This window comes from Heliangelus exortis, chromosome 4 (genome assembly GCF_036169615.1).
Source record: "Heliangelus exortis chromosome 4, bHelExo1.hap1, whole genome shotgun sequence".
In the NCBI taxonomy this organism is placed as follows: Eukaryota; Metazoa; Chordata; class Aves; order Apodiformes; family Trochilidae; genus Heliangelus; species Heliangelus exortis.
In genome coordinates, this window is record NC_092425.1 from 27,019,765 (window position 1) to 27,032,277 (window position 12,513).

At 42.3% G+C, this 12,513-nt stretch overlaps 1 protein-coding gene across 6 annotated transcripts in view; it reads left to right on the top strand.

The window, feature by feature from the left end:
- Nucleotides 1-12,513, top strand: part of LNX1 (ligand of numb-protein X 1) — an 83,013-nt gene that overhangs the window by 57,413 nt on the left and 13,087 nt on the right. For all 6 annotated transcript variants that reach the window (XM_071743528.1, XM_071743531.1, XM_071743532.1 and 3 more), the window contains 3 exons: nt 230-432; nt 2,997-3,362; nt 8,269-8,406. In XM_071743528.1, coding sequence (XP_071599629.1) covers nt 230-432; nt 2,997-3,362; nt 8,269-8,406 — 707 coding nt within the window. The remainder of the gene's footprint in view (nt 1-229; nt 433-2,996; nt 3,363-8,268; nt 8,407-12,513) is intronic.

Below are 12,513 nucleotides of genomic sequence, written 5' to 3' on the forward strand. Positions count from 1 at the left end.
TGTTTCATAGGGGAAAAAGGAAGTCTGAATGTGGCATTAAATGTGAAAAAAAGATTCCTTTAAGTCCACTCAGCAAGCAGAGGTATCCTTTTCTACCTACTTACTGTAAATCACATCTATGCATAAAACCTCATTTGGATAACTGTCAGGTACTTGATGTTGTGTGGTGTATGTTTTAACAAAGCAAATCTGTGAAGTCAAATAAATACCTTACAATGTGCATTTCCAGGTTTTCCCAGACTGTATCACCTGATTCCAGATGGGGAAATTACCTGCATTAAGATCAACCGAACAGATCCTCATGAAAACCTGGCCATTAGGATTGTGGGAGGCAGTGAGACTCCTTTGGTTCACATTATTATACAGCATATTTATCAAGATGGGGTAATTGCCAGAGATGGAAGATTGCTGCCTGGAGACATGATACTGAAGGTACAGTACCGTGGAGACACAAGATGAAACTATCCTAACAAAGAATAAGACAGAGTAGAAGTCAGTAATGAGATAAGATTTGAAGAGTTGCTGGTTTATGCAGGTAGAGTAATGCATGCAGAAAGGTATTCAGTTCCTCTGGATGCTGTGATAATTTAATTTATTTCAGTAGTTTCTGAGACTCATATATTTGCTTATTTCTACTGTTCACTAGTAGGCTTCTCTTTCTGCTCACACATGGTAGATGTGAAATGCAGTGTAGCACAGTGAACTGTTGGCTTTTCTGACCCAGTGGTGCTAAAGTTTTTTTTTCTGAAAGCAGAGGCTGGGCTTTTTGTCCAGTTTGTTTATGCTGAACCATGGGCTCAGCTCTCAGTTAGTGAGGTTTCCAGTGCCTTACATCCCACTTACACCAGGACAGGTGATCAGGATTAATTTATTTCAGCATCTAGCTCCTCTGTATGATGTGTTCTGCACTGCAGAGCATGAGATGTTGCCCACTGCACTTTGTGATTGTTGTTCCACCAGCAGCCACAGGTGAAATCTCCAAGAACAAATGTAAGCATCATTCAGGCATTAGCTGTTGGCTGCTACTTCTGCTCTTCTTTCTATTTCTACAGAAATGTATAACAGATGAACCAGAATTAGGCCAAATGGTAAAAGTTCAGGTATCTTGTAAGCTGTGCCTTCAGAGTAGCTTTGGAGTGATCTCTTTTGAACTGATCTCTCAGGTGCCCCAGCAGCTTGGAGCTCTGCAAGGATGCCAAATTAAATTAATGCCTCAGTCCTTATTAAAAAATAGTGATTACTGAAAAGGCAAGTTTGTTTCCTTGTTTTGCTGGTGTGCAGTTGGAGTGCACAGGTAAATTCCTATTGCAAGCCAATGGTACAACCACAGCTCACCCAGTAAGGCTACAGGAGCTGGAAGTGGGGTGGACTGCAAGGTCTGGAATACGTATCTGAGGGTCATCTTTCAGGCAGGACTCTGGATGCTCATCTTAATGCCTGCTGTGGCATTCCTGGCTGGTAGGGCTAATGAGTTCTGCCAGTCCCTCTGACTTCCTATTCTACATATTCCATGTGAGTAATTATTAAGAACACTGTCATTTGAAGTTCAGAGTGACACCTGTAATCCATCTTTTCCTAGCTTTTGGGGACCCCAGTGATAGCTGAAGACACTTGAGGCACACCAAGGTTGTGACATGCCTTTAGCTTCATGTTTGACAGCCTGTGGCCAAGGGGATTTCTCAGGATCATGATGTGGGCATATTTCACTCTGGCACTGTTTAAATGTACCTATGGATTGTCTTTCCATGTGGATGAGTGTCACCTGGTCCTGTGTTTTGAGGAGACTTTCTATCCCAGCACCAGCACAGAGTGGCAGAGTCAAAGGCACCACTGAGCCAAAACAGTCCTGGAGGGCACATCCATCCACACCTCAGTGGGAAGGTGTGATTGCAGCACAGATGGGCCCATCTGTAGTTGACTGCCCAGGCATTTACCAAGGATTCCCAGCAGTTTCAGCCCCATTCCAGTGGAGCTCATGCTGATCATGGTACCCAAGCAGGCAACTTAAAGTTAGTTGAGATGTGTATCCCAGGGGTGCAGTCCCCACATCAGACCATGGTGAGGAGAGCCCCATTGTGTCCACATGGGGCATCTGCAAAAAACTCCTGCCAGTCAAATGCATTTGCTGTTGCTGGGGAACAGTTCTGTTGCAGTTCAAAGATATTTTGCAGTCTTTAAATGGTTCAACCTGTGCAGTGTAAAGCTACATGGAAATAACTTGTCTGACTCAGGGTTTCCAGCCAGCAATGGCTTACAACCTTGCAACTGTTTTTCATTTAGCAATGATAAAGAGCAATGCCTAGTCATTATTACACACACGAATATGACAGGACTGAATGGAAGCTCTTTTTTTCCTTATTTTTTTCCCCAGCCAAATTACAGAATTGGCAGTTAAGCAATTTTACCACCAACTGAGCTAAATCTTACCTGGAAATGCCTTACACCACAAAATGTAAAAAGCTCAAGTCTCTAGTGTGGTATATCAGCACAATTGTTAGTAAATATCCAGGCTGTTTAAGCTACTACTTGAGGCTCTTTTCTTCATTCTAATTAGAGATTCTTTAGCAAGGAACTTTTTTTTTTTAATGTACCTAGAGCAGCTGGGAGATAATGAAGCAGAGAAACAGCAGGAAAGTGGTAGGAGTGAAAGGAAAGGCTGGCAAGGCAATTCCAAATCAGAAGCTAGTGGAATAAAACTAAGATATATGAAAGGATATTAGAGCTTGGGAAAGAACAGTAATAAAGCTAAAAAATAGCATGTATGTCTGGAGACTATCAGGGAAAAAGGAAAAAAAAAAAGAAGGCAGAAATTGTCTGTACAGCATGTCCTTTCCTTGGGGGGAAGACTGTTCTGCTCTGCAAACTTGACCTCCTGCATGACATGGTTTGAAATAGTCACTTTGTACGAAGACATCTGTGTAAATAGATCTGCCCCGTCTGTTGCCATTTCAGGTTAGATGGTCTTTCTGCTGCTGATTTATGCTTCTCTCTTCCAGGTAAATGGCATGGACATAAAAAATGTGCCTCACAACTATGCCCTATCAATCCTGAAGCAACCCTGCCACGTGCTCCGCTTGACAGTGCTGCGAGAGCAGAGGTACCGATGCCGAGGACTTTCCCTTGATGCTCACTGCAACAGGGACAGCAGTTTCCATGTTGTGCTGAACAAAAGGAGCCCGGATGAGCAGCTGGGAATAAAGCTCGTCCGCAAGGCCGATGAGCCGGGAGTATTTGTTTTCAACTTGCTGGAAGGTGGTGTGGCTGCCCGTGATGGACAACTTCAGGAGAACGACCGGGTGTTGGCCATCAATGGACACGACCATCGGTACGGCACTCCTGAGAGTGCAGCCCAGCTGATACAGGTTTGTCACCACCACTTTGACTCTGGTTTCTGAACTTTGCTAAAAGCTAGTGGTGTATTTGCAATGTCCATTGCAAAGCAGGGCCCAAATTGAATATGTGTGTGATTGGGGGGGAAGGAGATTCGTCAAGATGGGCTAACTAGCTTACACCTATGAAAGCTCCTTGGTTTCACTGTGAGTACAGGGGTGACTATGGGCAGACTCATGCAGTGATGCTATTTACCATCAGGCTTTGTATTGTACAGACCATTGTAAACATCCCCTTAGTCTGTGCCTCACCAAAAAGTGATGGCATTTGCAAAATGCAGGCCAGCCTGCACTGTTGGAGCACTGAGTCCATCTAGGTCCTGACTCCTTCATCTCAGAAGGAGCCACAGTGCTCCCTGGTGCAAACCAGAGCAGCCTAAATGCCTAAAGCAATGAATGGCATGTTTCAGGATGAATACCAGTAAGTGTTTTATGACTGAAGGTACTCCATACCTTGTAGATATTTCTTACCTAGATCTAGTGTATTGAAATCCAGATGCTTTGGAAAAAATGGATCTGTAGCAGTGAAGTTTTTTAAAATCTCTCTTTAAACTCGTGTTGAGAAATAACAGGATGCCTCTGCAATGCACTAAACAGTTTTACCAGAAAACTGTTGGAAAAAACCCCACACTGTGCCTTTCTCAGCAAAGAAATAATTAAGTTTCTGTCTCATTTCCCTTCCACAACCCTTCATTTCTTTCTTTAAAGCCTACATTTTTTAGAAAACTTCAACATAAAAAGCAAAGCCAAGAATCTTTTGTTGCTTTTATCTTGTATTTAGAGCAGTTATTATACTTGTGCAATTTTACATTTCATTTGGAGTCATATTGAAAAATTTCATGTGCCTCAATAACAAGATGTCAAATCAGGCCAACTGGTTCCTCCTTCAGACAGGTATCATCAGGGTAACATGAACTGGACCTCCAGAAGCATCCGAATCCATTCATTTTGTGGAAAGGATTCCTCCTTTAGACTTGGTTCACAGTTTACACTTTTACTGAGAAGTTTATAGCACAGGTAAAAAAAAACAGTATCCCCTTACATAATGCAAGTCATTGAAATTCTGGTCCAGCTACTTTATGTAGCTTACTAACTGGGAGCAGAAGGCGGCAAAGGGGGAGGTTTAAATTCTCCAAGGGAAACAAATCTGGAATGAAAACCTTTCTAAAAAGTTGGTATTCTTGGAACAGTTCTTTATGGTTACAAAAGAAGGCAACAGTGCTTCATAAGCAAAAAAAGCCCATTCAGCCTAGAGATGAAATGGAAAAAATTACTAATGAGACCATTCACACATAAGTGTTTAAAAACGCAACTAAGGCTCTTATTGGGTTCCAAAGAGTGGATGTTATTTATAATAATGCTTGAAATGAACACCAGTCCCCAGGAATTTAAACAACATGCCCATCAAAGGGCAGACTCAGGTTTCTGAACAGCCAGGATTACATTGCATTAATGTGAGCTCCATGAATCACATTTGTCTAATGCAAAATTCCCAGAACCTGTGTCTTTTTTGTCATGTTTTTTCATCAATTATCATTTGCCTTTCCTGTTTCCATGTTATGCCAGAGAAAAACCATTATTCTGAAACCACAACTGTTTTGCATTTGCTTCTTACACGAAGGGATGTTTTGCTGGGTCCTATGGTTTCTCAACAGTATCCTGCCTGTTGAGGTCTCAGCATGTGTCACTCACAGTATATTGAAGTCTTCAAGTGAATGGTGGTGCAGGCTTCAAATACACCATTGGTTTCTTTAAGAACAGATTTAATATTCACTAAGAGGTGGTGGTGGTTTGTTAGGCAAAGCACATCTGGAAGAACATCAGGTTTCTGTGGAATCTGATTCGTTTTGACCTCTAAATAATGAATAATTGAGACAAATCTGATTCTTTGGGCCTATAGCAGTTACACATCAGCATATGTGGAGCAGTTGTTAATCAGTAGATTAGGTGTCTGGCTGTTTATAAGCTCAGTCACGAGACCTGAAATGAAGAAAACGCGTAAGTGCTAATTAGGAACGCGCACACATCGTAACACTTGGGAGTTTGCTGCTTCCCATTTGTCACGTCATCTTTAGTCATGGATTTGTGTCAGATGTGGCACTTTAATCTAAATAACGTGACATTCCGCATCTGTTTTCCATGGGAGTGACAAGAAAAGGAGCAAGGTAACAGATCAGTGAGCGCTCATGTGAGCACATGAAGCGGAGCTGCACGGGTTGAGCCAGACTCTACTGATCCCAGATGTTCCCCTTCCTCTCTCCCTCTTTCCACTGACACAGTTCAGAGCAGCTGTGACAGGCACGTGACCCCCTCTCCATCACGACAACCACCAGCAGCAGAAAGCAGGTCAGGATGTAGCATGCAGCCATGCTCCACTGTCCCTGCAAGAAATGGGGCAGCTTCTGCTGAGAACTGCATTGCCGCCTTTTAAGAAGCAATTGCAGATTAGATGCTCAGCAGTTGCCACAATGTCTCTTACACCCTGCTTCATTTACTTTGTCTGTCTCTCCAATTTGGTAGATTGTTTCAGGTATCAGCTTGCATTCAGCCCCAAAGCTCACCTCATTCCTTTAATTTTTTCTTCAGCACAAAAAACAGGCAAGGGGTTGTGGGAAAAGCAAGTGATAAGAGGGAGGAGGGATCAGAATGAAGCAGTAACTAATATTCTGATAAGCAGAAACATTCGTGGTTTTTTACATGGATGTATGTAAATACAAAAGCTGGTCTTGTTGTTTGGATAACTTTTTAAAACACTCTGGACTTCTTAGAAATTACTCAACTTGACTGACCTGGAGACAAATGTGACATTGCAATAGAAACTCATGTTGAACTTTTGCTAGTCATTCTATGAGAATCAATCACATTTACAACTTTACTCTAAATAACCAACTTTGAGACTAACCATGTGGCAGCAGATGAGTTTTGAACTGAGGTTGCGTAAGCTGAAGTTGTTTGTTTTAGAGAAAACTGGATTCTTGTGGGGCCACATGCCCTTAGGATGTTGAATATTGTACTGTTCAGTTCACTCTCAATAATATCCCATACAGACTAGCAACCAGGGTGGTTTCCTTTCTCCTGAGATACAGAATTCTGCTTTTGTATATCAGCTGAGTCCAGAGTTCTGGGATTAATGTTCTGTAAAAATACCTAGAAAGTAATTTTGAAATACACATGTATGTATCAAATGATATATTATGAAGCTGTGAAAAAACTAAAATCCTCCAAGATGTTAGGAAAGTAACAAAGGAGTGCAGACTTTTTCACTGAGATGTCACCTTCCCTGGAAATAGCTCAGTCTGAAGATAGAGATTTTAGTCTTGAAGATGGAGGTTTAGGAGAGGTAGGTTGCTTTTTTTTAACTGTAGTGATATTTTTCAAAAGCATTTTTTAACTCCCAGCTGCTACTATTGAATCCAGCTTCAGAAAAGACAAGCCAGACTATAAAAACAAAAATCCCAGGGGCCTCCTCTGGCTTCTGTTAATTGTCTGCAGGAGATTTGATTTCAATAGCACGACTGGATCTGGGTTTGGTTTCCAGCTGCCTGTTCAATGCCAGCTTTCCTTGGAGCTTCTCTCCAGCAAGCGGGGCACGTCAGTGTGTCAGCAAGTGAGTCTGGAGGTCTGATGCCCCCAGAGCTGTGGGACAGGAGTAAACTTCATATAAACATCACTACTGCAGCCCCAGACCTCCAGACATGCTTGCAGGGGGCTCCATGTCAGATACTGGTCAGTTCCTTGGTAATAACCTTCAAGCAAGCAGGCAGGAATTGCTCTGGAGATTGGCCCTTAAGAGTCCTTCCTGCTTCCCACAATACCGAGGTTTTTGACCTAAAGAGGAGGCTGTAGGAATAACTTTTTAATCTTTTGGTATGCTTCTATAGCATCGAAGCTACTTCTACACTTCAGAATGTTGGTTTGCCCTTAGAACAGAAATCTATGATTTACCTAGCTAAACCTTCTCAGCATTGCCTTTGCATCACTGTTGTCCAGAACACCCTCATATGAGCCTCACTGAGGCAAGAATGAAGCCACTTGCTTCTAGGGAAACAGTGAATCAGAACTTCACAGAAGAAATTCACCTGTACACTGAATTCATAACACTGCTATCACTCACATGTGCAACGCCTTGAAAATAATGAGCAAATATAATTCAGTAGAAGCTTTGCAGCATCTCTCAAGCATGTAAGTATTCTGATTGTGTTGTGCAAAAAGGCCCAAAATAATTTGGAGCTTATTTTGGGTTAATTGTTTTTGCAGTTCCTGTTCCTAGAGTGAGAGTTTGGGCTGGTTTCCCATCCCAAGCCCTGTGTACTTCCTTGTGCCCTTTGTCTGTGCTCCAGTGCAGGATTTTACTTCTCCAAATGTTTGCACAACTCTCTCATTAGCAGGTCTACAGTTGTCACTCTTGTTACCTGCAGTGGACTCAGTTATGTCATTTACCCCCTACTTTCACCACTCAAGGCTCGAGTACATCCCTCATTACAGGGTTAATTGCATCTTTTTTAGGGTTCCTGTCCAGCAGCAGTCATTCTGTTTACCTGTCTCCACTGTGGCAAGCACATTGCTGCTTTGTAGTGGTGTAGGTTGGTGTGTGAGAGCTGGTCGGTCAGCACTCATTGTGGTAGATCACTGCTCACAGCCAAATTTGGGGCAGATAGTAAAACCCCAAATATACTTCAAGAGAAGTATAAGTTGGCTGACAGGAAATTTTTATGGACTCTAATGACCTGAATTGATGCTGCTGCTTTAAGTCATCACCACCACATTAGCGGGAAATCCAAACCACACTAAAAACCACATTCTGTCAGTCCTCTGAGGCTGCAGCACAGAGGTTTCTTGCTTCAGGGTGGTGGAATTCACACTGTACTTCCTCCCACAGGCCAGTGAGAAGCAGGTTCACTTCATCGTGTCTCGGCAGACCAGGCAGCAGACCCCTGACATCTTGCAGGAGACGGGCTGGAGTTACAGCAGTGGCAGCCAGCAGCCTTGTCCCACTGAGAGACACAACCCTGGCAAGGTGAGGGCACAAGTCTGGTTTCTCTGTTGTTTGTGGGACAGGGGACTGAGAGAGCAGTGAACATTTCACTGTCTTGGGCTATTATCTCTGGTTTCTATCAGCAGAATGTCTTATTTTGCAACGTAAAAGCTGTGCTGCTCATTATTCATACACTGCTTCTGCCCAGACTCTGTCTGGGGTGGGAAAGAGAAGGCAAAGGGCAGTGGTGGGGCAGGGGGCTGGGGTGAACACAGCATCCTGGCCATGGGCATGGATCTGGCCAGTGGAGTTTGATGAACATTATTCAATGTTTTTATGTGTGAAAAGTATGCTAGTATCTATTCATCTATTTTTAGATTTCCTTTTCCACAAAATCACCATCACAGCCCTTGTTGGGTGAGACTTGGATTGGCAGGAGTTAAACCAGAGAGCAGAGTCAATGCTTGGCAGCCACTACCCAGTAGCAAATAATGTCCAACTAATCGTGCATCTGCAAGGCATTATTTCTTAGTGAGGTAATGATTTCCTTAGGCAGATATTTGTAGGGCAGCAATCAGCTTGTGTTGCTACTGTACTATTTCTAATGAAGCTCCAGGCACCTGCTCCCTCTACCACATTCATCTGATTAGTGGGCACCATACAGAATTACTTGGGAACATGACTTTTCTTCTGTGAACTGCCCTAGATCCTCATTTTCTCCTTCCATACTGAGATGTTTTAGATGGCAGTTCTTGGTAAATCCAACATTACTGTGAGTATCTGTGAGATTGAAGGGCCAATTTTGAGCTTGCAACAGTCCTTTTAAAGACCACTGAATCATCATCTCTTGGAAGGGTCACAGCTTTTAGGGGGATTTCCAGTTTACCACAAGAGATAGGATCTACATAGATGCATGAGTCAGCAGGCTGCAGTGGGCTTCTGCACAGTGCTACCATTTGGGCACTTTCTTTCAAAAAGAAAATTTGAAGTTGTTCCTAAATCCCTCTAGCTTTATGTGTGTGCAGTGGAGGGTTTATATCAGAGAAAATGCTGTGGAAATAGATCAGGAGATCAGTACAGCCAGTGGACACAATAAACATCAGGCACTGTGGGCTTTTGGTTTGGTACAATGATTACTGGAGAGTTATCTGCCCTTTTATAGGGTATGAGTGTATCAGTTTGAATTTCTCTTGCTTCTTTTGTTGAAAGTTTAACTGAATACCATTTGCAGTTCAGGATCTTTAAACTCTAGGCTTTGGCAGATTTAAGATGTTATTTGTTTTTAAGTAGACATTAGTGCAGGAGTAATGCTTGCAAGTCTAGGGGCTGTACATTGTCCAAATGCAGTGCAGCAGTGCACACTCTGCTCAAAACCATGCCAATGCTTGGTGGTTGGATTTACTGTCAAGGAAGTTTCCACTGATGGTTTGATGAGTCTGCTACCTGCTGCCATCAGCAGGATTGCTTTAGTATGTGTAATTGATAGAGAGATTGCTAGCTGACTTAAATTCTGAATAATGTTAAGGTGTTTTTCATCCCCTGAGCTTACCGTAGGAGGTGGTTTTAACAGGTCAGGAATGCTCTCTTTGAGGGAAACAGTTCTCGTTGTAGAGCATGGATGTAAACGTGGGCTGAAATCTGCTCTCAAGCCTTGGCTGTATTCATCATCAAAAATAAACTGTAACTTCCAGCAGCTGTCTTACTCGTTTGATGGCTCAGGAACCACTTTTGGCCAAGCTGTTGCCCTCATGACAGCCTGAATCCATCTGGAAAACACAAGAAGGCAGCTCACTTTCAGGCCAATGCCAATGGCAACCAGCCATGCAGCCAACAAGGTGCTGGAGAAAGAAGAGGACTTGGGCTGCAGTGACCAAGTCCTCCTCTGGCAGCAGTGATGCTGGGTGCATGGTGTGCCTGGTCCTGCACAGGCTCTCCCTGAGCTGTTTTGCTGTATACAGAGATAGGGGAGGCACAGCCCCAACTGCTCTAACTGCTGCCTGGATTCAGAAAAGAAGATGTCAGAAACACTTTCTTCTTCAGCCGAGGTTGTTAAGCTGGGCTGTAACCCATAAACGGCCAGATTTGATTTCTTTGAAGTCATTGGGAACTTTGCCATTAATTAAATAACACTTGTTTTTAATCGAAACTGTTTTCTTCCTCATTTCTAACAAATTGTCTAGTACTTAAAACAAACCTGTCTCCCTGTTGCTTGAGCAGGCAATGTTTTCCCACTGTAGAAGCAGGTTAGCCTTCAGGTGAAGTACATTTTCCAAACAAACACAGCTATGTCTTTTGTCTTTTGCCTGCAAGACACGTGTCATGGCTTTGATGTTGTGATAATCTGCTGTAAATATTTATTTTTCAGTAAATATACAGATGAGAAAAAAATTTAAAAGAGGAGGAGATGAACTGTTATGTTTTTCTTCTCCTGACCCCCCAGGTCAATTCAAAATGACAAAAAGGGGCAATTGTTTAAAAGAGAATGCATTGAAATGCAGTCACTGATAAACATTGCCTTTAACTGGTTTACTCATTATCAGTTGTACCTCCAAGCAAGTTCCACGTGTGTTTACTAAGAAAGGCTTTACTTGCCTTTCATCACTGCCGTTGTCTCAGCTGAATCACCCCAATTCCTTTTGCAACTATGTAAGAGAGGACATGTGGAAGAGTAGCTTCAAAGGAAAACTGCTCCTACATGGTTGAGCATACAAGTACCAATACTTTTATTATTTTTCTCTGAGACACAACAGGAGAATTTGTTACCAATGACTGCTTTGAAATCTGCTTCTCTCAGTGCCGATTCCTCAAAAATAGAGCATGAGCTATTTTATCATGCAAAAATCCTGTCTGAGACATGGTGGACACTGCATACATAATGTGACTGCTCCAAATAGTTGGAGCTGCAAGTCTAATTCCAACTTCATGTTGTCTTGCAAGATTTCAGACTGCATTTTTCTAAAAATTAGTAGTACCCATGTCCCACATACTTCAGGTTGATGGAAAGCCATTCCTTTCCAAGAGGAAAAGGTTGGAGTATTTTATACAAACATGAATGAAACATTTAGTCTGCACAAAGATACAATTACTATGTTTAAAACATTTACACCTTAAAGACAGAAGTGAAAGGTTAAAATTATTTGGACTAGAACATTTATATTTTTTAAAAAGAGAATATAATAAAACCTTCAGAAATTTCTAGATTAATTTGCAAACCATTAGCCAAATCTCTCTGGCATGGTGCCTGTGTTTTGCATGGATCATGTGGAATATGTCCAAACAACTATATCAACTTGGGTTTTTGTCCCAGTGACTGTGAGAAGACCTCCTTCACTGAGCTCCTTGTCTTTGTGTTCCTGGAGCCCTGAGGCTGCCACCATTTTTCCATTCAAGCATCGAGAGATCCCTTCCCAAGCTCCTAAAAAGTCTGGGGTTTGTTGTCAATGTCACATCACAGAAATCCTGGCATGGAATTAGTTTCACCAAATATGCCTTTAAAAAACCCCACAAAATAAAGATCCAGCCTGCCCTACTCCCATAAAAACTTCTTGCCACTGTCTGATGTCATCCACTATTGTCACTACAGGAGCAGCTATGGACTGCCTTGCTCCAGTTTCAGTGTTGCTGGCCCAGGAATCAAAGTTAAATGTCGTGGGATCACGGATATCTGAGATATTAATGTGGTTTTAAGTTAGTTTTATAGATTATTTTTTGAATATTATAAATGTGAGGTCATGCTAGTGAATAAGAAGGTTGTTTTGTTGTTTTTTTTTACATGTAATGTACATTTACAGGTAATATAAATTTAAAATGCATTTAGCAGCATGATATTTACTTATGGGCCTGGAATGGGTGGTGCTGTTCCTGTAAGAGGGGGTGGGATCTTCAGGAGTTGATGCCAGGAGCACAGCTTATGAAATACTTAAGGAAATCAAAGCAGTTAACATTTAAAACCAGATTTTCTGGTGAAGCATCCTTGTCTCTCAAACTCTTCTGTAAGGGGTGAATGTGTTGTAAATGTGACATTTGGTTCACATGGGGTTGTTTGAGCTTGTGTTCCTTCTCCATCCTGAGCCCACTTGTGAGTTTGTTTCACCCTCATCCATGCACAGCCAGTGGTGTATATGCAACTTTTCCTCTTCTAAAGAGGAG